Raw genomic sequence first — 27,403 nt, 5'->3', positions numbered from 1 at the left:
TAAATAAATAAATAAATAAATAAAAAGAAATGTCCACAGTCACCCAAGCCTTCAGCATCCACCACCCTGATCAGTCAGCAGCCATCAACATGGAGGCAAGATCCTCCTCCAGCAAAGAGATTATGACTCACTGAAGGCTCAGATGATGGTTAGCATTTTTTAGCAATAAAATATTTTTAAATTAAGGCATGTACATTTTTTAAACATAATGCTATTGCACACTTAATAGACTACAATATAGTGTAAACATAAATTTTACATGCACTGGGAAACCAAAAAATTCATGTGACTTGGTTTATTTATTTTTTATTTATTTACTTTTTAATAAATTTATTTATTTATTTATTTATTTTTGGCTGCGTTAGGTCTTTGTTGCTGCGCGTGGGCTTTCTCTAGTTGCGGCGAGCAGGGGCTTCCCTTCGTTGCGGTGCACGGGCTTCTCATTGTGGTGGCTTCTTTTGTTGCGGAGCACTGGCTCTAGGCACGTGGGCTTCAGTAGTTGCGGCGTGTGGACTCAGTAGTTGTGGCTTGAGGGCTCTAGAGCTCAGGCTCAGTAGTTGTGGCGCACGGGCTTAGTTGTTCCACGGCATGTGAGATCTTCCCAGGCCAGGGCTCGAACCCGTGCCCCCTGCATTGGCAGGTGGATCCTTAACCACTGCACCACCAAGGAAGTCCGTGACTTGCTTTCTTTGATATTCACTTTATCGTGGTGGTCTGAAACTGAACCTGCGATATCTCTGAGGTATACCTGTATGTTAAGATTAAGCTGGTGGAACAAGCATACAATTACGTGCCTTGCGATGCAATGCAGCAGGAAGGACACAAGGCCACATGAGACGTCATCTTGCCAAAAAAAATCAAATCTAAATGTCATCAAACCTCTAGATCTAACTACCAGTTTATAGGAAATATGGGGGACAGAAGAATAACTTAAATGATACCATGAAGAAACAATCAGCCCAATACTCCAGAATGTGGGAGATTTCATAGGACAGATGACCTGGTTCCACTGACAAAGAACAAGCAAAAGTGGGGGAGGGAGAGAGGCCTAACATTAAAGAGAGACTTAAGAGACACATCAACCGCATGCAATGTGTGGACCTGGTTTGGATCCTGATTTGAACAAACCAGTTGTAAAAAAAGTACTATGAGACAATCAGGGAAGTTTAAACATTGACCAAGTATCTACCTGGTGGTAGTAAGGAATTACTATTGAGATAGGCTGGGACCTGGGACCCTCTATGGGAGTGCTTTCACTTGCACCTGGGCAAATGTCTCCTTGAGCAACAGAAGACAAAGAACCTATAAGGGGCTAAAAATAACTGCGAACATGAGCAGTTGGGACAATTATGAAGAATAAGATACAAAAAGGCCACAAACCAACTGCCACTTCTGAGGTGCTGGGAGCAAAAGCAGGGTACTATGCATGATCCCCACACACAGCACTACCAAGGGATGGGCAGACCATCTAAGTCACCCCTTCAGCCCAACCCACTGATCCGCCCCTACCCTCATCGCATTTAAAGAGCCAGCCCTCCTCCTTGGAGCGCAAGCAAGGGCACCTGTTTCTTGTTTTCCTCCCTCGCTGCAGCACGAGCCCCAGTAAAGCCTTGCCTGAATTTCTTATCTGGTCTCTTATGAATTTCTGTTGATTGAAGAGTCCAGGGATCCCAGGTTGGCAACATTATTATTTTTTTAGATCTGCTATGGTATTATCATTGGTTAGCAAAAGAGAATCCTTATCTTTTAGAGATATATACTAAAGTGTTTATGGGCAAAATGATATGATCTCTGGACTTGACTTTAAAATAATCCATCGGGGTTGGGGTGGGGGTACAGTAGAAGTAAGACTGGCTGTGAGTTCATAACTGCTGTTGCTGGAGGATGGGTACTGGGGTTTCCTTACACTATTCTCTCTACTTTTATTTATGTTTGTCAATTTCCATAATGAAAGAAGAGATGAAGTCTGCGTCACCTCCTCCTAGAAAGCCCTCTCACTTTCCTCAGAGGGTTAGATCCCTCCTCTGGGCTTGTCAAGCCACCTAACACAATGAACGGCAGTCCAGTGGCTTACTTCTCCCTCTTGAGGGCAGGGTGGCCTGGGGTCCCCTCTATCTCCATGGGACATGGTTTCCGGCATAAATGAGCAGATGACTCTTAGTCTTGATTCATTTGTGGTCAAGCATCTCAATCTCCAACAAGCAGTTATGTTCCTTTGATGGCAAAGGCCTGACATTTTATACGGTATGTTTGTTCTGCTGGGGTGGGCAACATGAAAGCTTCAAAAGTAGTTATTTGCCTGTCATTGACTGGGGTTGAGTGAGTCTCTTGGAGAATCCAGTTGCTGGCTGTACCAACATTCTTTGAGGAACTGGCAGGACTGGTGCTGCTTCCTACTTGAGAGTCCAAAGTCCTGGCAGGTACAGCTCTTTGGGCAAACCCTGCTCACACCCTGCCGGGCAAAGGAAGAAAAGCCAGAGGAGACAAAGGCCTCCAGTGTCTGGGACACTCAGCGGCAGGACAGGAATTCTGCTCTGGCACGTGGCCACCAACACCTAGTTGGGAAGCCTGTGGCTTGAACACTTGCTCCGGGAGAACCCAATGGCTCCCATGAGACGTGTCCCCAGGATGAGGCTGCCCGAGCTGCTGATTTTCCTGGCCCACTGGGGAGTCACCAAGGCTGCACAAGGTAGGCACTGAGAATGCCTGTGATCTCTCTGTTTGGTACTATGAACTCAGGGTCTAGGGCTGCTGGAAACTGTTCACAGAAAGCTGAAAATGCTGATAAAACTAGCAAGGCAGGGAGCTAGGCTGGGGAGACTGGGTGAGAGAGTTAGTGGGTGGTGGAGGTGCTGTTTGAGCCTGAGATTTTAAGTGGGGGTGACAACTGGCCACAGGAGGGACATTGACATTGTTCAGAGGTGTGGGTACGTAAGAGCCAGCCAGCTGGTAGAGGTAGAAGGCGGCAGGAAGGTTCAAGAATTCATTCAAAAAATATTGGTTGAGTAGCTCTCAAATCTAGTATTTTATTCAAACTGTGTTGAGGCATTTTACTAACCTCATTCCCTTTTTTTTTAGAAAAAATATTTATTTATTTATTTATGCTGGGTCTTAGTTGTGGCAGGTGGGCTCCTTAGTTGCAGCTCTCAGGCTTCCTTTGTTGCAGCATGCTGGCTCCTTAGTTGTGGCATGCGAACTCTTAGTTGCAGCATGCATGTGGGATCTAGTTCTCTGACCAGGGGTCGAACCCCAGGCCCCCTGCATTGGGAGTGCAGAGTCTTAACCACTGCACCACCAGGGAAGTCCCCTCATTCCCTTTTTGACCTGTAAAACACTTTAGAATTTCCTAACAGAGTTTACTCTTGTTTAGAAATTTGCAAGGGCTTCTTTTCTGCAAATGCCACCGGCAGATTATAATTTTGGCAACAATGTAGGTCTTAATACCACCAGACTTTGACCTACATCGTTCATGGTATAAACTTTACCCTTGCAAGATAACTCCTATCTCTCTCTTAAAACAAAATCAGTTAGCCAGACTCATCAAGAAAAAAAAGGAGAAGACTCAAATCAATAGAATTAGAAATGAAAAAGGAGAAGTAACAACTGACACTGCAGAAATACAAAGGATCATGAGAGATTACTACAAGCAACTATATGTCAATAAAATGGACAACCTGGAAAAAATGGACAAATTCTTAGAAAAACACAACCTTCCAAGACTGAACCAGGAAGAAATAGAAAATATTAAAAGACCAATCACAAGCACTGAAATTGAAACTGTGATTAAAAATCTTCCAATAAACAAAAGCCCAGGACCAGATGGCTTCACAGGCGAGTTCTATCAAACATTTAGAGAAGAGCTAACACCTATCCTTCTCAAACTCTTCCAAAATATAGCAGAGGGAGAAACACTCCCAAACTCATTCTATGAGGCCACCATCACCCTGATACCAAAAACAGACAAAGATGCCACACAAAAAAGAAAACTACAGGGCAGTATCACTGATGAACATAGATGCAAAAATCCTCAACAAAATACTAGCAAACAGAATCCAACAGCACATTAAAAGGATCATACACCATGATCAAGTGGGATTTATCCCAGGGATGCAAGGATTCTTCACTATACGCAAAACGATCAATGTGTTAAACCATATTAACAAACTGAAGGAGAAAAACCATATGATCATCTGAATAGATGCAGAAAAAGCTTTCGACAAAATTCAACACCTATTTATGATAAAAACCCTCCAGAAGGTAGGATAGAGGGAACTTACCTCAATATAATAAAGGTCATATATGACAAACCCACATCCAACATCCTTCTCAATGGTGAAAAACTGAAACCATTTCCTCTAAAATCAGGAACAAGACAAGGTTGCCCACTCTCACCACTATTATTCAACATAGTTTGGAATTTTTAGCCACAGCAATCAGAGAAGAAAAAGAAATAAAAGGAATCCAAATCAGAAAAGAAGAAGTAAAACTGTCACTATTTGCAGATGACATGATACTATACATAGAGAATCCTAAATATGCTACAAGAAAACTATTAGAGCTAATCAATGAATGTGGTAAAGTAGCAGGATACAAAATTAATGCACAATCTCTTGCATTCCTATATACTAATGATAAAAAATCTGAAAGAGAAATTAAGGAAACACTCCCATTTACCATTGCAACAAAAAGAATAAAATACCTAGGAATAAACTTACTCAAGGAGACAAAAGACCTGTATGCAGAAAACTATAAGATACTGATGAAAGAAATTAAAGATGATACAAACAGATGGAGAGATATACCATGTTCTTGGATTGGAAGAATCAACATTGTGAAAATGACTATACTACCCAAAGCAATTTACAGATTCAATGCAATCACTATCAAACTACCAACGGCAATTTTCACAGAACTAGAACAAAAAATTTCACAATTTGTATGGAAACACAAAAGATCCCAAATAGCCAAAGCAATCTTGAGAAAGAAAAACGGAGCTGGAGGAATCAGACTCCCTGACTTGAGACCATACTACAAAGCTACAGTGATCAAGACAGTATGGTACTGGCACAAAAACAGAAATATAGATCAATGGAACAGGATAGAAAGCCCAGAGATAAACCCACACACATATGGTCACCTTATCTTTGACAAAAGAGGCAAGAATATATGATGGAGAAAAGACAGCCTCTTCAATAAGCGGTGCCGGGAAAAGTGGACTGCTTCATGTAAAAGTGAAATTAGAACACTCCCTAACACCATACACAAAAATAAACTGAAAATGGATTAAAGACCTAAATGTAAGGTCAGACACTATAAAACTCTTAGAGGAAAACATAGGCAGAACACTCTATGACATAAATCACAGCAAGATCCTTTTTGACCCCCCTCCTTGAGAAATGTAAATAAAAACAAAAATAAACATATGGGACCTAATGAAACTTCAAAGCTTTTGCACAGCATAAGAAACCATAAACAAGCCGAAAAGACAACCCTCAGAATGGGAGAAAATATTTGCAAACAAAGGAACTGACTAAGGATTAATCTCCAAAATATACAAGCAGCTCATGCAGCTCAATATTCAAAGAACAAACAATCCAATTCAAAAATGGGCAGAAGACCTAAATAGACATTTCTCCAAAGAAGATATACAGGTTGCCAACAAACACATGAAAAGATGCTCAACATCACTAATCATTAGAGAAATGCAAGTCAAAACCACAATGACGTATCAACTCACACTGGTCAGAATGGGCATCATCAAAAAATCTAAAAACAAGAAGTGCTGGAGAAGGTGTGGAGAAAAGGGAACCCTCTTGCATTGTTGGTGGGAATGTAAATTAATACAGCCACTATGGAGAACAGTATGGAGGTTCCTCAAAAAACTAAAAATAGAACTACCATATGACCCAGCAATCCCACTACTGGGCATATATCCTGAGAAAACCATAATTCAAAAAGAGATTGGGACTTCCCTGGTGGCGTAGTGGTTGGGGGTCCGCCTACCGATGCAGGGGATGCAGGTTCGTGCCCCGGTCCAGGAGGATCCCACGTGCCGCAGAGCGGCTGGGCCCGTGGGCCATGGCCTCTGGGCCTGCGCGTCCGGAGCCTGTGCTCCACAAAGGGAGAGGCCACAATAGTGAGAGGCCTGCGTACTGCAGAAAAAAAAAAAAGAGAGAGAGAGAGAGGTACCACAATGTTCATTGCAGCACTACTTACAATAGCCAGGATGTGGAAGCAACCTAAGAATCCATCGACAGATGAATGGATAAAGAAGATGTGGCACATATATACAATGGAATATTACTCAGCCATGAAAAGAAACAAAATCGAGTTATTTGTGGTGAGGTGGATGGACCTAGAGACTATTATACAGAGTAAAGTAAGTCAGAAGGAGAAAAAAAATACCATATGCTAACACATATATATGGAATCTAAAAGAAAAAAAAAAGGTTCTGAAGAACCTAGGAGCAGGACAGGAATAAGGACGCAGATGTAGAGAATGGACTTGTGGACATGGGGAGGGGGAAAGGTAAGCTGGGATGAAGTGACAGAGTGGCGTGGACATACATACACTACCAAATGTAAAATAGATAGCTAGTGGGAAGCAGCCGCATAGCACAGGGAGATCAGCTCTGTGCTTTGTGACCACCTAGTGGGGTGGGATAGGGAGGGTGGGAGGGAGACACAAGAGGGAGGGGGTATGGAGATATATGTACACATATAGCTGATTCACTTTGTTATACAGCAGCAACTAACACAACATTGTAAAGCAATTATATGCCAATAAAGATGTTAAAAACAAAAAATAACGAGATCAGGTTAGCAAATGATATAAAAACTTCATTGTTTGGGACTTCCCTGGTGGTCCAGTGGTAAAGAATCCGCCTTCCAATGCAGGGAATGCAGGTTTGATCCCTGGTCAGGGAACTAAGACCCCACATGCTGCAGGGCAACTAAACCCGCGCGCCACAACTATTGAGCTCCCGCGCCTCAACTACAGAAGCCCGCGTGCAGCAAACTACAGAGCCCATGTGCCCTGGAGCCTGCCTGCCACAATTAGAGAAAGAAAAAACTGCACGCCACAACTAGAGAGAAGCCTGTGCGCCGCAACCAAAGATCCCGCATACCTCAACTAAGAACTGACGCAGCCAATAAATAAATAACTAAATGATAAATTTAAAAAAAAAAACAAAAAATTTGTTGTTTTTCAAGAAAAAGACAAGCTTTCCTAAGCTTGAATTTATAGTTATTAAAAAAGAAAACAAAACAAACAAGCAAACAAACAACAATAAATCAAGACACAAGAAAAAGAATGTCCTGGGCAATAAAAGAATGATTTTAAACCAAAAAATATGTCATGCACTATTCTAGGAACCAGGGACACGGCAGAAATAAACAAAAGTCCCAGACCTGGTGAAGCATTCCTTCACCTCCGGAGAAACCTCTGAAAGACACATGAACAAAGAAATACATATTCCAGGAAATAACAAGTGTTATGGAGAATAATAAAGCAGAATAAAGGAGTGGAGGGGATGGCAGGGGGAGATACTTAAGGGATAGCCAGAGAAGAGCTGTCGAATAAAGTGACATTTGATCAGAGATTCAAGGCAGCAAAGGAGAGAACCATGTGGACGTCCAGGAGAAGAACATTCCATCAGGATAGGATGGAAAGTGCACGGGCCCTGAGCGGGACGCACAGGCGATGTGTGTGAGAGAGAGCCTGAGGCCAGCTGGCTGGAGCAGAGAGGATGGGGAGGGTGTGGGGAGGGGTGTCAGGGGTTACAGAGGTGGGGGTGGGGCTGGTGGCAGCTCATGTACAAACCTATAGACAATTTTAAGAACTCAGAGTGAAATGGGACATCCTTAGAGGGTTTGGGACAGAACTGTGGTGTGATCTGACTTGTGTGAGTTTAAAAGGACCCTTGGGCTATTGTATGGAGAAGCGCCTGTGATGGGGTAAAGGTAGGGTGAGCAAGTTATCTCAGTTTGCCTGAGACTTTCCTGGTTTTAGCACTTAAAGTTGGGCGGCCTTGGCAGTCCCTCAGTCCTGGGCAAACTGGGATGACTGCTCATCCTGGTAAAGGAGAAAGAGCAAAACCAGTGACGAGGCTACTGCCATCATCCAGGGAGAGGAGGGTTGCTGGGAGATGGTCTGACTCAGGACAAGACTTGCTGACAGGACTTCCCTGGTGGCGCAGTGGTTAAGAATCCACCTGCCAATGCCGGGGACATGGGTTCGAGCCCTGGTCCAGGAAGATCCCACATGCCGTGGAGCAACTAAGCCCGTGAGCCACAACTACTGAGCCTGCGCTCTAGCACCTATGAGCCACAGCTACTGAGCCCAAGTGCCACAACTACTGAAGCCCGTGTGCCTTGAGCCCGTGTTCTGCAACATGAGAAGCCCGGGCACCGCAACAAAGAGTAGCCCCCGCTCGCCACAACTAGAGAAAGCTTGTGTGTAGCAACGAAGAACCAACGCAACCAAAAATAAATAAAATAATAAAAAAAAAAGACTTGCTGACGGAGGGTGTGAGAGAAGGAAGACTCAGAGGTGACTCCAAGGTTTTTGTATCAGCAGCTGGAAGGACGAGGTTGTCATTTGCTAAGATGTGGGAGGAGGGGAGGGCGGTTTGATTTGGGACATGCCCTGGGAGGGTGTGTCATTCCCTGGGAGGGTGACTGCTTGGGAGAAGGTCAAGAGTGGCCGTCCTCCATCTACTTGGACACAGAGACCCTGTTCCCCTCTGGGGGACTCAGGGACCTGCCAGTCTGACTGGAGACTTAGGAATGATTGAAAGTATCTCCACCCCCTCACTCTTTCACTTTTTAATATGTTTTCTTAGAAATCCAAATGCCAGCAGGCACCACCTTCCCAAGCCCAGGGTCTTAGTGGTTAAAAAGAATCTCCCCTGCAACCAAAGCACTAAGACGTTTATTGCAGTGTTGTTTATAATAACGGAAAATGCTAACAGCAATAGAATAGCTGAATAGATTATGGTAAAACCACCAGACAGAAAAGTTTCAAGATAATACCATAAATTGAAAATATTAAGTAACATTTATTAAGTACTTACTATGTGGCAGGCACTGCTAAAATTTTTACATGATATCCTCACAACAGCCTTGTGAAGTAGGGATTATCAGCAAGGAAACTGAGCCTTAGAGAAGTTAAATAACTCACTCAAGGTCACACATCTAGGTAAGTGTCTGAGTCTGGACATGAACCCCGGCTGTACATCTTCAATCTGTTTATAAAATAATGTTATATAAAAACACACAAAGAGGGACTTCCCTGGTGGCACAGTAGATAAGACTCCATGCTCCCAATTCAGGGGGCCCAGGTTTGATCCCTGGTCAGGGAACTAGACCCCACATGCCACAACTAAGAGTTCACATGCCGCAACTAAGAATGCACATGCCACAACTAAGGAGCCTATGTGCCACAACTAAGGAGACCACATGCTGCAACTAAGGAGCCAGTGAGCCGCAACTAAGACCCAGTGCAACCAAATAAATAAATAGATAAATAAATAAATTAAATAAATAAAATCACACAAACAACAGTAAGGAAAATAGCCAAGAAGTGCTAACATTTATTTTCTGAGCACTTACGATATGCCATGCTTGTGCTTGGTGCTTGACATATGTTGTCCCTTTAAAACCTATTTGAAAAATGAAATGAAAAGACCTCCTTTGATTTTTATAGTCCCTATAAAGTAGGTACTATTACCATTATATCCATTTTGCAGATGAGGAAAATGAGACTCAGAGGGGACACAACACCCGCCCAAGATCCCGCAGCTGGGAAGTGGCAAGACCAAGTTTGTACTCAGCCACTTTATCCGTCATGCCCTTTGATGGGTCCTCTTGGGATGGTGGGTTTTATAGGTACTATTTTCTTTTTCTCTTTTCTCCAAACTTTCGGGAATGTATACGTCTATAATCTAAAAATGGAATTAAATTTAAAAAGAATTCCACAGCACCTGTAAGATTTTTCAGAATCCGAGTCTCTTCCTGGAGTGCAGACCTTTGAGACACCAAATCAGATAGCAGTCATCCCTGCTTTGCATAAAACCGTGGGGATTCTAGAGCCAGCAAGTCACAACTACTGAGCCCGTGAGCCTAGAGCCCATTCTCTGCAACAAGAGAAGCCACTGCAATGAGAAACCTGCACAATGCAACGAAGAGTAGCCCCCACTCACCGCAACTAGAGAAAGCCTGTGTGCAGCAACGAAGACCCAATGCAGTCAAAAATAAATAAATTAAATAAATTAATTTTAAAAAAAGACCTTATTAGACTTTAGGAATGATTTTTGCAAGTCTCCTCCACCCCATCATGAATCATTGTAGAAGTATCTCACATTATCTATGATTTTGTATATATATATATGATTTTTAATATTGCATTTGAAATGGATTGTTGGTTTCGATACCATAGTTTTTTTTTGTTTTTTTCTGAACTTCGGAAGCAATGCACTCTTTTTCAGGCCTCAGACATTTCCATGAGTCTTACAAAACTATTAGGCCCTGGGCCCTGTATCTGTTGTCCCCAGTGTACAAGGTGGGCCTGATGACTCCTTTGGTGAAGAAGGAGGAGGACCAGGAGACTTTTGCCTGCCCAGGCACAGGGAGCAGAGCTGAGCTCTCAGAATTAAAACTAGAGGGTGTGCTGTGCCACTGGTCCTCCACTCAAGGAGGACCAGCCAGGAGGAGACAGGATCTGTTTTCACATTGTTCTGTTTCAAATGTCCTGGCCCCAGACCTGCACTTTCCTGCAGAGGACAGCAGCTGAGGGGACGCTGGGGCAGGCAGGGGAAGGACACAGCCACTCCCCTGGTCCCTTCTCCCTTCCATGGTGAAAGGGGACTTTCAGGACACCCCAGGGACCAAATTCAAAGTAACTGCTGCTTGACTTTGCTGAGTGCTTATGCATATTCTCATATTCTCATTTTAAACCTCACAATAACCATAAAAGCTGGGGGGCGCTGTTGTCCCCATTTTACAGATGAGGAAACAGGCACAGAGTAAGTTCACCCAGCTAGTGGGCACTGGAGCTGGAATTCCAACCCAGGTCTGTGCCCTCAACTTCTCACTGGATCTGATGCTAAATTTATTCATAGTCTTAATAATTAATGAATAACAATGACAGCTAAGATTGGTATACCTTTTCTTAAAACTCAAAGATTATATGAATACTTTCTTACTGTAAAATATCCAAGCAGTATGAATATAGAAAGCATCTTAATTTTCATGAGATTCCCCAGGTGAGGCAACTGCGTGGTAATGTTTGAGAAGCTCTGGTCAAAGGATAAAGTGTTAAAGTGCCCAACTCCCCACACCCTCCCAGTCTCACTCCTGGCCCCGGAGGTAATTGCCAGGGACAGTGGTGTGTTGAGAGTCTTCTGGACTAGCTCTTTCTTGTTCACTGTCTTATTTGATGCTCACAACAAGCAGGGCAGACGTCAAACACCCTCAGGCCAGCTGGCTTGCCCAGAGAGCCTGGATTAGAAACCCGATAACCTGCCACCCTCTCCAGGAGGTGCCCATCCTCTTCTCCATGACATGATAATTAGAGCTTAATTCCTCACATTCTGTGACCAACTCCATAGAAGCCTGTGGCTCCCATCTTTTATGGGTAACATAGATGTATTATAAAAGCCTTCTGGGGGCTCTGAGTCAACATTGTGTCTCAGCTTTGCAGTCAGAGAGGTTGGGTTCGAGCCTCAGTTTCCTCATCTGTGAAATGGGCATAAGAATCCCACCTCACAGAATGGTTGCAAGGATGAAATGAGATGAGCATGTGAAGGGCACCCGGCTAACATTCTTTGAGTGCTTACCAGTCCAATCATCCTCCCCATAGCCTTGCTCATTCATCAACTATATGGGCATCTTCCACATCCCAGGCACTGTTCTGTGTGCTGAGGACACAGGGATGAACAAGACAGGCTTTATGCCCTCATGGGACTGACACTAAAGGAGGGGAAGATGGCTGACAAGCAAGCCAACAAGATAAGTTCATATGTGAGAGTGCTCTGAAGAAAATAAAACTGGGGGATCACATAGCTAGTGACCACAAGGGTGGGAGGAAGTGGAACTTGAGCAAAGGTAGTCGGGGGGGCTTCTCTGAGGAGGTGACCTTCGAGCTGAGGCCTGAATAAAGAGGAGAAAGCAGCCGTGCGATGACCTGGGGAGGACTGGGGAAGGTGGCAGAGGAGCCAGGAAAGAGGCCCTGTGAGGAGAGCGGGTGGGTGGGGTTGGGCAAAGCAGCAGAGGAGGGATCTGTGATCAGACTCCACAATGAGGACACTGCAGCCTGAGGTGGAGCCCCTGCCTGGATCTCTGGCTCTCTCTGCCATTCTTTTCTTTTTCTTTTTAATTAATTAATTAATTTATTTATGGCTTGTGTGAGGGCTTTCTTTTTAATTGCGGCGAGCGGGGGCTACTCTTCATTGCGGTGCACAGGCCTCTCGTTACGGTGGCTTCCCTTGCTGTGGAGCACGGGCTCTAGGCGTGCGGGCTTCAGTAGTTGTGGCACGTGGGCTCAGTAGTTGTGGCACAGGGGCACTAGAGTGCAGGCTCAGTAGCTGTGGCCCGCGGGCTTAGTTGCTCCACGGCCTGTGGGATCTTCCCGGACCGGGGCTCGAACCCGTGTCCCCTGCACTGGCAGGTGGATTCTTAACCACTGCGCCACCAGGGAAGCCCTAAAGAACGTTTGTTGAATGAATGCGTCTCTTGACTGCATGGGATTCACTGATGAGCTTCCACAATGCTCTTTTACTTGTAATGAGTACTTAACATATTTAATCTTTTGTCATCTTTATTCAGTTCAATAAATTAAACATTGACTGAGCACCTGCTGCCCACCAGGCACTGTGCAAAGCTGAAGGGGCTTATGGGGGAAAGTGACAGGCAAACAGTGTGATGGCTACTATGAGAGGGAATGGGCCAAATGCTGTGAGAGCCAAGAAGGAAGAACACAACTAACTTGAGGGTCACGCAGTCCATCTCTCATGCTGCTGCTGGGGACACTGAGGTGGGGAGATAGAAAGGGCCTTGTCAAAGGTCAGAGGTCAGGGACAGAGCCAAGCCTGTTTTCTGCTCTGCTCAGGGCCTCCCTGGGCAAAACCAGGCCCTGGGTTCGGAGAAAACTTCCTTTTACCTGTGCAAGCTCCCTTCCCCCAGCCCAGGGTTCCCTTGACTCCCTCCACACCCAGGCTCGGGGAGAGACCTGCACTGAGCAGGGTCTCCGCGCCTCTGCAGGGAAGTTCTGGCACGTCTCTGACCTGCACCTTGACCCGGACTACGAGGTGTCTGGAGACCCCCTCCAGGTGTGCCCATCCGCTGGCTCCCAGCCGGTGCCCAATGCGGGCCCCTGGGGCAACTACCTCTGCGATTCTCCCTGGATCCTCATCAACTCCTCTATCTACACCATGAAGGAGATCGAGCCACAGCCAGATTTCATCCTCTGGACTGGGTGAGAGCCGTCACCACAGCTACCCTTCCCCGGGCCACCGCCTGTGCCCCCTGCCTGCCTGGCACCTTCCCCACATCATCTCCCTTAGTCCTCACCAGCCCTGTTGTGGAGAGGATGAACTTGAAGCTCAAAGCTTGTCCAGGGGAGCCTGGGCCTGGCTGATTCCAGGGTCTGTGCCCTTGATCTTGTGTCTTACGGCCTCAGCAGAATATGGCTCTCACTGAGGCTGGGGACACGGTCATGGCGTGTCTGGGCATGTGGGGAACTCCCGGATTTTTAGTTGGGGGTGGGCGTGGGGGTCGCTGAACACTGGTGCCACTCCCAGCGGGGTTTGGGGACTGCAAGCCCCAGAGATCCAAATACAGGGAGGGGAGAAGGTAGAAGGGCTGAAGGTGAGCCAGCATTGGGACCAAATGTCCTGGTCAGCTGCAGGCCAACCCCGGCTGCCTGGCCCTGGGGATCCTCACTGGTCAGAGCGCTACTCTGTGCGCAGAGAGCTTGAGGGGTGATTTCAGCTCAGCCACAGAGATGCCGTTCCTGCTGCTCAGCCATGAATGCTGCTGGAAGTCCTCTGAGTTCCCTCAGCACTCGAGGTCCTTCCTTCACTCATTCGCTCCTTCCCTCCCTCCCTTGGTAGGTCAGCCTGCTCACCCCCAGGAGACGGGGGGAACAGAGGTGATAGGGACCTGGACCCTCCTTCAGGGAGCTCGTGGTCTCCCGGGCGACACAGACAAGGCCACTGACCATTATATCCCAGCGAGGAGAGAGGGTCACCGGGTGGATGGGGGAGCTTCCCAGGGCACCTGACTCCCTCTGGCGGGATTGGGGAGGACTTCCTGCAGGAAGCGGTGAACCAGGGAGCGGGTGAGGAGTGCTGGCAGGAGCTCGGGCTGCTTGTATCCTCCTCCAGCCTCTATGGACACTTCTGTAGGGAAGGCGGGATCAAACCCATGGCGTCCCCAGCTGTCCCTCAGTGTGACATGGGAGCGATCGGAATGACCCTCAGATGGACCATGTGGGCAGCAGGGGGAGGGGCAAGGCTGGACATTTAAGAAATGTGACAGTGTCTCAGGAGGGGCCCGGGCAGCTCTGGCTTCCCTGGGCTCAGGAATCCATCTAAGGAGAGAGTGAGATTTAGGCCACGACCCTGGCCTCCTGCTGTCTGCGGAGGGGCCCTTGGAGAAATGCGTAACATTCTAAAAGATTTGATCCCTCTGGGAAATTCATGACCCTTTAACAGAAGCATGATTTTTCTGGGAAATCTCTGGGACTTGCAGAGGTGTATGGCATTGGACAAGATGACCTCTAGGACCCTTCATAATTCTTCAATTTCTAAGAAATTGGACCTCTCCGGGAGAATTGCAGTCCCCTGAGGGATAACCTGTAGAAATTGGATGTGTTTTCTATCACACAGAATTAAATGCTCCAAACTAGAAAAAAAAAAGGAATTTTGTTCTATCTTCGTATTCCTGGCCTGTCCCCAGGGAGGACGGGGCTAAAAGGCCCCTCTTACTGCCCTGATGAGGGAATCAGAGTCACACTAGGAGGTAATGGATGTGAGCACAGACTCTGGAGCCAGGCTGACTGGTTCAAACTCTGACTCCACCACTGTCTAGGTGTACACATTAGGCAGGATCCTTCACCTTTCTGTGCCTTGGCTCCTTTACCTGTCAAATGGCACTAACAATAGAACCTATGTTGTAGGGTTATTATGAAGAACAAATTAGTGGGTAAGGGTACAATACACAGAAAGTACCCAGCACAAAGTGAGCCAGTGTGGGCTGCCAGTAGCGGTCTCAGGGCGATTCAGCTAATTAACTTCCCGGGGGAGTCTCTGGGCAGCAGCTGCCTCGCCCCGTCGGTCCAGCAGAGTCCTCAGGCTTTAGCTGTGAGGGCTCTTAGCACCCCGCAAACTTCCTTGCCCATCTTTCTAAGGTGGATCCAGGAATTTAGGTCTGTCAAACGTGGGGGACTAAATGGTCCTGGGGTAGGTCCTCGACCTACCAGAGTAGATCTGAATTCTATATTCTGAAGCCAGCTCCAAACTCCTTAGAACCCTTGGGGAAACTCAGAACTCAGACATGGCTTCTTCATCCCAAGCTCCCCAGGGGCTTGCAGATGAGACTGGAAACCCAGAGCTTCCCTCTCAAGACCATGTTAACTGCAACCTAGCAGCTACTACATTTTATATATATTTTTTCCCCCTTTATTGAAGTCCCATAAATACTCTGTGTGTAGATACCATTATTGTCCCTATTTTATAGATGAGCTAATAGAAGCTCAGAGAGGTTAAACAACCAGCCCAGGGACTCACAGCCGGTCAATGGCAGAGCCTGGGTTTGGACTTTGTCCCACGGGACTCCCAACTCCAGCCTGGTCATTCCCCTTCAGTAGCTGTCTGAGGCTCAGTTCTGCAGTCTCTTTTCTTGTGGTAGAGCCGTCCCTTCTTTTCCTTGTGCCACTTCCCGAGCTGCCCGGCGGTGTTTTGCAGCGATGACACGCCCCACGTGCCCAACGAGAACCTGGGAGAGGAGGCCGTGCTGCAAATTGTGGAGAACCTGACCAAGCTCATCAGAGAGGCCTTTCCAGGTAAGACTGTGCCCCAGGTCCCCACAGCACTCCCTGATGCCCAGGCGGTGCCTGGCACAGTGGGACGACAATGGCAGCAAGATGCAGAGGAACGACCTTCACCCGTGGACAATGATGGCTGCTGGCCAAGTCCCGGGCCAGGCACTTCACAGCGATTGTGTCTTACCTTCCAACAACCCTGTAAGGAACATGAGAGTTTGTCGGCCTGTGGATACACATAGAATCCTGTTAATGGTGTTAAAAAACCAAATTCAACTGAGTAAATCTGAAGATCTATTTGGCTGTATTCAACAATCACAAATCAGGCAACATCCCATCTAGCAAATAGAAAGGAGCTCCAGGAACTTCCCTGGTGGTCCAGTGGTGAAGACTCTGCACTTCCACTGCATGGGGCGTGGGTTCGATCCCTGGTCGGGGAACTAAGATTCCGCATCCTGTGCAGTGTGGCCAAAAAGAAAAAAAAGAAAAAAAAAAAAGAAAGGCACTCCAAGGAGCTGTACGAATGGAAGGTTTTATAAACAGAAGGCGGTGGAAAAAGGAAGATTCTAGCAAAAAGTGGATTGTTTCAGGCAAGGTTACCTTCATTTAGGGGAAGGGGTGGTGTCTATCAGGCAGATTTCCTCACTAGTGCTGACCAGGTAATTCCAGATTGACTGTTTAAAGGTCACATTCTTGGGAGAGGCTGAAACTTCAGTTAGGTTAGGTATTAACTTGGTTTAATACCTAACTTGGTTTGCTGACCTGGGACTTAGCACAAGTAACTCCATTTTGAGCCTGTTGTTTCTTTTTTAATAATGGAAATGCCTGACATTTCACTGGCTTCTGTCCTGACAGTTTAACACCAGACTCACAGCCCCTTCTCAAGGCATTTACTGTTACATTTAGGCATCTTCCCTGGGTGAGTCTCACGTGTGCTCACACACAGCCCTTGCATCCTGCTGTGGCTCTGGAATTGCTATCTACTGCCTTTAAACCGTCCCAGCTGCTGGGACTTTGGGGAGATGCTGATTTCCAGCCAAAGTGCTGTTTCGTGGTGCAATCCAAGGCCTTCAGAGCGTGGGAGAGCAGGCCAGGACTATGAGTGATTATGATAGCAGCCCCACGGGACTTGACAGGGAGAACGTAGCCTGGGTGCTCCATCTAATGGCCCTTGAAAATGGCTTTAATCAGACTGTGCCAAACACAAGGTCCTGGGGGCTGAATCAGGCTCTCAGCCCGCCAGCTGGACACCTGTGAAAGCAGACTCCTAGGATCCCCCCCCCATCCCCCAATCTCCTTTGGGTTCCAGCACAGCTGCTTCCTCTAAAGGTCTTGGTCATGGGTCCCCAGGACCCAGATATGAAATAATGATAATAAAAATAAGTAATAGCAGCGGCAAGAACCACTATATGTATCCATGTATCAAGGGCTAAGTGTCAGGCACTCCTCTAAGAATATTATATGCCTCAGCTCATTCGCTGTCAGGAACGAGACTCAGGAGACGCATGGAGAGTGGAGCTGTCTCACGTTTTTACTGATGACAAATGTGAGCCTTGGGGTAAGGAAACAGGCAAGGTTGAGGATGCAGATCCTGGTTTGAGGACATCTCTTACCTATCACTCCTACTGCCACTCCAGGAGGGGCCCCCGAGCTGCTGTTACCATCCCACATCTGTCCCCGAGGCAACCTCATTTCTGACACCTCCTTCCCTCAACGTAAATCAGTTTGTGCAAAGAAGTTGCCTTGATGCCTCTAGTCTATGTAACTCAACCCAACCCAACCCAACCCAGATATGCTTGGGCTAGTTCATCTTCCAGCAGAAGTCGCTACTAGGTTCAAACCAGGACACTCTCCCCCATGGCAACAATAGGTATCATTACCCCCAGTGTATAGATAAGGAACCTATGGCTCAAAGCTAGTCAGTTCCTAGGGAGGGATTCAAACTCAGATCCAACACTGAGCACTCTTTTCTCTGCTCCACATGGGGCTTCAGGAATAAAAGTGAAATAATGGATAAGAAAATGCTTTATTACTATGACTTAACATACAAGTGTAAATAAGATTTTACAGTTTATAACATGCTTGCACATTTATTGAATTTCCTAAATCCAAGATACCATTGGCTGTAAGATGTTTCATTATTTTATGTATTGCTAAGAAAAAAAATGCTCTCCGGGGAATTCCCTGGTGGTCCAGTGGTTAGGACTCAGATCTTTCACTGCAGGGGGCGCGGGTTCAATCCCTGGTTGGGGAACTAAGATCCTTTAAGTTGCATGGCGTGGCCAAAAGAAAAAAAAGAAAAAAAAATTGCTGTCCATTAAAGTATGACACAGAACTTTCTCATGGCCTTAATGGTAAGACACATCCCACTTATAGAGATGTTAAAATATGAACACATTGGAAGAGGTGAAATGAGGCATTATCTTATCTGAGAATGGTAGCAACACAGGTCAAGCAGAACACTCCCTATCATAGAGATAAATAAGCTGAAGCAACTTGTTGGAGAAGAGGAAGGGACTGAAATTTGAGCTTTTGGTTCCATGTCATGAGTTCTTCCTGCCACGTGCACCTGTGTCCCCCCCATCAGAGTCACTGTGAACACTGGTCCCTGTCTTTCCACCGATGGTAAACACAGGTGTGCAAGGCAAACTGATCCAGGTCCCAATTCAGGTCCTGCCACGCTCTAGCTGGGCCATCCTCTGGATACTCAGTGTTCTCCCTGTGCAAAATGAGGAAAATAATGGTACCTGACCAAAGGGTTGTTATGAGGATTAAATAAGGTAATCCATACATTCATTTAGTCAGTCAACAAATATTTGAGTGTCCTCTATGGGTGAGACAGCACGCTAGGGGTAGGGGATGTGGCCGTGAACAAGATGCCAGGTCATGCCCTCATGGAGCTTAGGCTTGTAAGGATCTCCTAACAGTGCCCGACACATGGAAGTGGCAAAAACCTGTTACCCCAAACCTGGGTTTGCCTCTTGGTGGGTGTCAAGCCAAAAGACACAACCAAGCCAAAGATCAGGAGAAGGAAGGATTGATTACTTGCAACAAGTAAGGAGAAAACCAGGGATCTTTCCAAATCAGTGTGTCCTTGAACAGCAAAACTGGGGAAGCTTTAAGCTAAGAATATATGCATATTCATGAAGGGGCTTGAGCAGGAGAATGCAACTTAGAATTGGGGCAAAGGTTGACAGAGTCCGAGCTTTAGTTGATTGAAGTCACAAGGGTCAGCAAAGGTCAGCATCATCATTCCTTAGGTTCCAGTTGATCTCATGGTTGAGGGGCTTTAAATTCTGCCAAACAGCTCAAGACAGTGCTTCAGGCTAATCTTTACCATTGAAACAGAACTGGGAGTCTTTACAACTGATTTATTATATTATCTTTGCCCTTGTTACTTCTCTTGCCTGATAACAGCAGTTTGTTCTTTTGTTCCCTTAAGATCATTGTTACTGAGATCTGTTCAAGGGCAAGCACTGTAGCCAGGCTCAGATCCCAAAATGGCTTAGGCCAAAAATGGCTTCTCTTTTGTCTCTGGGCACCTCCCACCTTATCTGCTTATAAACCGGGAGAGATAACCTCCCTTCTCATCTGCCTTGGGGATGCCAGGGATTTGTGTTTTCTCTTAAATGAATTCTTTTTTTTTTATAATAAATATCAGAGCTGTATTTAATTCTGTTGTTTATTTATTCATTTTTGGCTGCATTGGGTCTTCGTTGCTGCGCACAGGCTTTCTCTAGTTGCAGTGAGGGGGTGGGGCTCATGGCAGTGCGCAGGCTTCTCATTGCGGTGGCTTCTCTTGTTGCAGAGCACGGGCTCTAGGCATGCGGGCTTCAGTGGTTGTGGCATGCAGGCTCAGTAGTTGTGCCTTGTGGGCTCTAGAGAGCAGGCTCAGTAGTTGTGGTGCACGGGCCTAGTTGCTCCGCGGCATGTGGGATCTTCCCAGACAAGGGCTTGAACCCATGTCCCCTGCATTGGCAGGCGGATTCTTAACCACTGCGCCGCCAGGGAAGTCCTTAAATGAATTCTTATGGCTGCCTCCATCTATGTTAGAGAGGTGAGGTTTTCTTTCAGGCAGTCACAGCCATGACTTCTGGCTTTGTGAATAATTCCTCATGGGAATTCTACGGCCTCCTCCTTTGGCAGAGCTTAGCATTTCCAGATCTTGTAGGCTATACAGGGTAAAGGGTTTGTTAGAATCATTTTTTCAAGTAGGAATTGGAGGCGCCAGGCTTCCTCATTGGTTCAAGTTCACTCCCTGGGGTAAGCCAAGCTCATATAAGGGCAAGGCCCTCCCTTGAGCTCAGAGGAGTTTTTGTTTACTCTCAAATATTTATTGAGCAACTACTACATGCCAGACACAGACGTAAAAATAAAAGCAGGAGTGAGGCTACTCACAAGGAAGAAATGAGTCTGACAGGCTCCCCTCTCCCTCCTGGGTTCATTCACAGGCCACATCCTCAGGGAGGCTCTCCTGACCCCCGCTCCCACCCCTGTTACACACTCCCACAGCAAGTGGCTCTTCCCTTTTTGTGACAGCCATTACTCAATGCCTATCAACCCTATTGCACTGCCAGGCCTCTGGGCCTGGGCCTGGGGGCCCAGGTCTACACGTTTGCACGTACTAGGTGCTCAGTAAATATTTGTTGATTCATGAATGAGTGAAACTCCCAAGGCCTTCCAGGGTGCAGCAGACCCCTTCCCTGACAGTAAGATGGATCTGGAATTGACAAGAACAAGGCACACTAAATGACCAAGTGGCTGATCATGGATCTGAAGGTTATTTGGATCTAGCTTTCTCCTCCTCATCTCATGCTTCATTTCTGACCACGGAACTTTCTGCTGGGATGGAGTTAGAGAACTCACTGCTCCTCCTTCCCAGATCTGAGCCAAGTTCTGCCAGATTCTGTAATGTGGTTTTCTGCTTGGCTCTGTATTTTTCCTTATCTGTGCTATAGCGCTTCCCTATTAGCTCTGATAGCCAGGGGCTGAAACTAACTCCACTAAGCACTTTTGCATATATATTCTTATATATTTCTTTTTCCTCCCAGGTACTAAAGTCTATGCAGCTTTGGGAAATCATGACTTTCACCCCAAAAACCAGTTCCCGGCTGGAAGCAACAATATCTACAATCGGGTAGCAGAGCTGTGGCGACCCTGGCTCAGTTACGAATCCATCGCTCTCTTCAAAGAAGGTACTAACACCATTTGCTACTGTAAGGAGCACTTTATGCCAAGGTCTGATCTAATTTCATCTTCACAACATCCCCATGAAATAGGGACTGATTTTATCCCCATTTTACAGATAAGGAGACTGAGGCTTGAACATACCAAGTCACTTGGCCAAGGTCACCCAGCTTGGAGGAGGCAGGCTTGGGAGTAGGATCCAGGGCTGATTCCAACGCCCATGTTCTTAACTCTATAGCACTAGTGAGGATCATAAGAGAATATTCACTGAGCATTTCCTGTGTGCCCGGAACTGCCCTCAGCACACTGCTAGACCCCTTACAACAATCCCAGGTAGGGGCAGTGGCCTTCAGTTCAGGCCAGGTTTCTCGACCTTGCCACTGTTGACATTTGGGGCTGGATAATTCTTTGTTGGGGGGCTGTCTTGTACATTGTAGGGGGCTTAGCAGCATCCCTGGCCTCTATCCACTAGTTGCTAGTAACACCTCCAGGTGTGAAAACCAAAAAAGTCTCTGGACGCTGCCAAGTGTTCCCTTGGGGACAAAATCACCAGATTGAGAATCACTGGTTTGGAGACACAGTATCGCAAAGTGACCTGACCTCCTCTCCTTCCTTTCCTCAGTCCCTTGCTGTTGGGGCTCCCCACTGGTCAAACCCAACCAGAAGCTCACAGCACAGAAGCCCATGGATTTAACCCACAGCTCCTGGGGTAGAGAGCTGAGTGGAGAAGGGTTGACAGTGGGTCTGGAGGGGCAAACACACCTCCATGTTATTCCCATTATACGGAGGAGGAAACTGAGGCATAGAGAGGTTAAGGAACTTTCCCAAGTTGTACAGCTAGAAGTGATAGAGCCAGGACTTGAACCCAGGCAGCCTGGCTCCAGAGCCTTTGGTCTTACCCACGATGCCACTCCTATGGGAAAGATGGGAAGGGAGGATGCAAGGGAAGGAGGAGGCGGGGGAGTGAAGTGGAGGGGGACAGAGGTGTGTCTGTTAGGAGGCTGGAGTCCCCTTCAGATTCCTCCTGGCTGTGATGTCCTAGGTGCCTTCTATTCTGAGAAACTGCCGGGGCCAAGCGCGGCTGGGCGAATCGTGGTCCTCAACACCAATCTGTACTATAGCAACAACGAGCAGACGGCCGGCATGGCCGACCCTGGCCAGCAGTTCCAGTGGCTGGACGATGTGCTGACCAATGCGTCCCGAGCTGGGGAAATGGTAAGGGCTCCCCACTCCTCCTCTTCCCTCCCTGGGGTCTCTTCCCGTACAAGTCCCCCACTTTAGCACAGACTCACCCACTCACTTGAGATGCCCACATCACAGAGGGTCCTTCATCAGCTTGGCACCTGAGGGGGCTGCTTCCATCCTCACAACAGCCTGTGAGGCTGGGACCCTGGAGTCCATTGCAGATGTGAGGCTCCTGGTGGGCAGTGACAGTCTCAAGTCACACAATAAGTGGTGGGGTCTAGACTAGAACCCCAGTCTCCAGAATCCAAGGCCAGCCCAGCTGCAGCCGCACCGTGGGCTCGACCTCAAGGGGCCGCCCTGCCCTTGAGGTGTGTCCGTCTAGTCTGCCGGGCTAGCAGGTCCCCGATGACTGACGCTGTGTCTCATTTGCCTGAGTCCCTGGTCTGACCAGCGCATCCCAGCAGGATCTCATGGCCAGTGCTTTCGCCCTCACGATGCATCAGATACGTTGCTAAGTGCTTTACATGGATGATCTCATTTAACTCTCATATCTCCACCAGTTAGGTGTCCTTCCTGATGAGAAAACTGAAGCTCAGAGAGGTGACACACAGCTGGTGTCCAGCTGCAGCTTGGCTCCAAAGCTCATGCTCTTAACTGCCCTTCCTACCACTGCCCCCGCCCCCCATTCTACCTCTTGCAACGGGGACCAAGGGCCCAGGCATTGTTAGCTGAGAGACTTGAGGAATGTAAGACGTGAACACACATTACCACACAGCATATGCTACACAACCATGCAGGGAAGGTTTGGTTACAGTGCCTGAGCTCTCCAAGAAGAGAAGACTTGTCTCTGAAGGATCAGAAACGTTTCAGGAGGACGTATCCTTTGAGCTGGGTTTTGAAGCATGAGTAGCATTTACAGAAGTGAAAACGAGAAGGGCGCTCCAGGTGGCAGGCATAGGATGGGTAAAGGCACAGCGGGAGGGAAGCATGTGGCACATTCATTTCTGGGCACAGGGAGATGCCGGATCACCTGGGAGAGGGGTGGGGGAGGAGGTACCTTTGAGCCCATCTGCTTGCCTCTGGGGAGACGGGCAGCTTGTGAGAGGTAGAGATGAAGCGTTGTGGAAGGGGTCTCTGAGCCCCTGCTGGGCACCCCTTCCTCGTAGGTGTACATTATCGGCCATGTGCCCCCTGGGTTCTTTGAGAAGACGCGGAACAAAGCGTGGTTCCGGGAGGGCCCCAACCAGCAGTACCTTAAAGTGGTCCGGAAGCATCATCGAGTCATTGCAGGGCAGTTCTTTGGGCACCACCACACCGACAGCTTTCGGATGTTCTATGATGATGCAGGTACCCAACCTGGAGGGCCACGGCCAGACCAACGCCCTCTTTCCCTCGCCAGCCTCTCAGCTCCACTCTCTCTTGAAAGGTGTCCCCATCAGTGTCATGTTCCTTACACCTGGGGTCACCCCATGGAAAACCACGTTACCTGGAGTGGCCAACGGAGCCAACAATCCAGCCATCCGGCTGTTTGAATACGACCGAGACACACTGAGCCTGCAGGTCAGGAGCCTTGGGTCTGCTGGGGCCAGAGGAGGAGGGAGGAGGGACCTGATAACACCACTGCCTTCCCTAGCTGATCCACCCTCTACTGACCCCTGAGACTCAGGAAGGTCAAGTTACTTCCACCCTTTTAGAGCTCAGGATCAGAAGAACCCTGGCTCTACCTCCAAATCCTGCCACCAAGTCAGGTCAATTCTCCAAATTGCCCTTTGCCCTGGATCATTGTCAAGGCCCCCTACTTGTTCTCCCCGCCTCCAGCACTGCCCTGCTGTAGCTCATCTGGTACAGCTAAGGGGGGGATTAATCTTTCTAAAGCACTTCTTGTCTCTTTCCTGCTCAAAAACCTTCAGTGGCTCCCCAGTGCTCCCAAGATAAGTTGGATCTCTTTGGCCTGGTATTCAAGGTCTCTCACAGTGTGACTCTCCTTGGCCTGGTATTCAAGGTCTCTCACAGTGTGACCTCAGGCCCACTGCCAGGTCTTCTCTACACTGACTACACTGCAGCTAAGCAGGCCCCTAACTCAATGAGCAATCCCACACCTCCTGGGATGTGCTTGTGATTACTGAAATGACAAAGAAATATTATTCCTTAATGTATTCAACAGAACGTGTTAAGCCTCTGCCATGTGCCAGGCCCCGTGCTAAGCTCAGGAGATACATAAGCAAACAAAAGTCACTGCTCTCCTGGAGCTGACAGACAATAAACAAACACATAAAGTTAAGTGTGGCATGAAATAAGTGCTAAGGAGAAAAGAAAACAGGGTGAGGAGGCAGGTGGTAACACTTACGGGGTACATGTATATGTGTGTGGTGTTAGATGGGGCAGGGAAGTGTCACTGATAGGGTGACATTTGCATTCTGAGTAACTTCAGGGAGTGAGCCGTGGGAGCGTCTGCGGACGGGGCAGGAAGAGCACGCCAGGGGCCCAGGGTAGGAATGTGCTTGGTGTGTTAGGGGAGGAGCACGGAGGCCCACGAGGCCATGGTGGAGGTCGCGAGCGGATGGGGCGTCAGGTAATGTAGGCCATGAGGACGACTCTGGAATTTTAGAAAACCACCATTCTGCTGGGTGGAGAACAGGCTGTAGGGTGCAAGGGCAGACACAGGGGGATCAGTTAGGAGGTGACCAGAGCCACTGAGAGGTGATGGTGGTGTGGGCCAGGGTGGCACCCGTGGGTGGTGAGGAGAGCCAGATCCTGGATGTATTTTGAAGGCAGAGCAGACAGGATTTGCTGGTGGATTGGATGAAGGGTGGAAGAGAACGCGAGGAGGCAACGAGGGCTCCGAGGCTTTGGCCAGAGCACCTGGAAGGATGAGGTTGCCATTTACCGAAACGGGCTCACTGCAGGAGAAGCAGATTTTGGAGGAAGACCAGAAGCCTGGCTTTCCTGTTAACTTTGGGATGTCTAAGTGGCATCCAGGTGAAAATGCTGAGGGAAGAGGCAGCTGTGTATTCATGTTGGAGTGCCAGAAAGTGGTGGGTACAGAGATTTAATCTGGGTGTTGAGAAAGGACATTTAAAACCATTTAAAACTGCATGAGTTAACCTGGGTCCTCGACTCTAGAGTGAATGTATATGGAGAAGAGGTCTGAGGAGTTTTAAGAGTGTGGTCCATTGTCCACACGGGCACTCAGACCACAGGGTTCGGGGAAGACTAAATGAAATAATGTAAGGTGCCTAGCAAGAGATTGCCATCCATCCACAGCAGCTCCTCTTACCCCACCTCTCCTGACCTAAAGCAGATCTGCAAATTTAGGTGGAAAGTGTTGCACAGATAAACCCTTCCAGATTCTAGTCCTGAAAATGCACCTGAGTACTCAGGTTCTTGGGTGTAGCCCAAGCCCCCTTCAAAGCACAATTCAGCCGGGCACTCCACCCCACTGCTTTTATATTGCATTTTATCCAGTCTTTCTGCAAATATTTACTGACAATCTTCTGGGTACCCAGGAGCTTGCTGGAACAGAAAATGCACAGGCTATGGGGTAAACAAGCTGGGTTCCAATCCTGCCTCAGCCACCTGTGGGACCCTGGCCAAGTGAATTAACCTCTTTAGGACTCAGTTTCCTCATCTGTGAAATGGGGACAATAAGCACAGTTACCTCATCAGATTCAATCAGAGGATGTCTGCCAAGCATACCCGGCAACTAGTAAATGCTCAATAACTAAGAGCGGTCAGGATTATAGCTATTAGAATCTGGGGGCAAAAGCAAGGTGGAGGATTGGGGGCGGAAGCGGACAGCTGCTCACAGCCGGGCCGCCTCGCGCGCCCCCTCTGCAGGACATGGAGACCCACTTCTTGAACCTGAGCCAGGCGAACGCGCTGGGGGCACCGCGCTGGGAGCTCGAGTACCGGGTGACCAGGGCCTACGGCGTGCCCGACGCAGGCGCCCGCTCTATGCACGCGGCGCTGGGCCGCATCGCCAGCGACCAGGACGCGCTGCAGCGCTACTACGTCTACAACTCGGTCAGTTACGACACGCTGGCCTGCGACGAGGCCTGCCAAACTGAGCACGTGTGCGCGCTGCGCGAAGTGGCCTTCGACGGGTATGCCGCCTGCCTGCGCGCCCCCGCCGTCGCGCCCGCGCCCCGCCTCGCGCTCCTGCTGGTGGCGCTGCTGGGCCTGCGCACGCTGCTTGTGCCGTGACCTTGGGCGCCGCCCGCTGATTGGCTTGGCTCGCCTTCCTCCTGGTAAAATGGGGAGAGCATCACCCCCGAGAGCTGGACTTTCCACCCTTTCCCCGGCCTCCGCAGAATGAACTGGGACGGGACAGCCGATCAGGAAATGAAGCCCCAAGGGCCCCACCAGAAGCACATTTCTTTCAAGTTTCATGTTTTATCCCAAACACAATGCTCGTCGTGCATGTTATTCTGTTATTAATTTGTAAATCATGTTTAAAGTAACTCCCTTGCCCAGTTATTGAATCCCCCTCCTCCTATTCGGATAATCCGAGTAAAATGAGCTGCCAGGAAGATGCGCCTGGTTGATCCAGTGCCCTCTGTCTCCCCTGGCACACGGCCCGGACTCGGAGGCAAACTTAGCAAAGTCCCTCAGTCAGGGATCGGAACGCGCCTTGGCGTTCTGTTGTTTTGTTTTGCAACAGCGCAGACGTGAGACATCGCAGTTCTAGCCCGGGCGCTAATCTCCGGGCCAGATTCGCCGTTTTGGGTCTCCAGGAGCCTCAAATGTAAAACAAGGCGATTAGAAGCCTCCGAAGCTAAGGGCATTGCGCCTCGGACGGTCCGTCTTCGGGCCTAGCGGTCCTCGGGGCCCTCAGGGCTCAGCGGGGCTGGGGTGAGAGTGCGGGGATGCCTAGGCAGGCGGCAGGGCCAGGGATCTGTGGGACCGCTGATACCCCAACCGCGGGGTCTACGGACCTCGCTCCTCCCCGGACAGGGCGGGACGGGGAAGTCCCGCCCCGCAGCCCGAGTC

At 48.3% G+C, this 27,403-nt stretch overlaps 1 protein-coding gene across 1 annotated transcript; it reads left to right on the top strand.

Moving 5' to 3' along the window:
• Positions 1-2,628: 2,628 nt before the first annotated feature.
• SMPDL3B (sphingomyelin phosphodiesterase acid like 3B) lies at positions 2,629-26,617 on the top strand. The gene is made up of 8 exons (XM_060141955.1): positions 2,629-2,689; positions 13,183-13,474; positions 15,966-16,063; positions 21,094-21,237; positions 22,272-22,444; positions 23,581-23,761; positions 23,841-23,974; positions 26,252-26,617. Exons 1-8 carry the CDS (start codon positions 2,629-2,631, stop codon positions 26,615-26,617), a joined length of 1,449 nt encoding a protein of 482 aa, XP_059997938.1.
• Positions 26,618-27,403: the final 786 nt, after the last annotated feature.

The sequence above is a fragment of the Lagenorhynchus albirostris genome, chromosome 2 (genome assembly GCF_949774975.1).
Source record: "Lagenorhynchus albirostris chromosome 2, mLagAlb1.1, whole genome shotgun sequence".
In the NCBI taxonomy this organism is placed as follows: Eukaryota; Metazoa; Chordata; class Mammalia; order Artiodactyla; family Delphinidae; genus Lagenorhynchus; species Lagenorhynchus albirostris.
Note: the sequence above shows the minus strand (reverse complement) of the source record. Positions and strands in the feature narration are given on the sequence as shown.

Coding starts and splice junctions, on each gene's coding strand:
- SMPDL3B (XM_060141955.1), top strand. CDS start 2,629: ATGAGGCTGCCCGAGCTGCTGATTTTCCTGGCCCACTGGGGAGTCACC. Junction 2,690..13,182: donor AGTCACCAAGGCTGCACAAG/GTAGGCACTGAG, acceptor CCCTTCCCCCAG/CCCAGGGTTCCCTTGACTCC. Junction 16,064..21,093: donor CATCAGAGAGGCCTTTCCAG/GTAAGACTGTGC, acceptor TTTTCCTCCCAG/GTACTAAAGTCTATGCAGCT.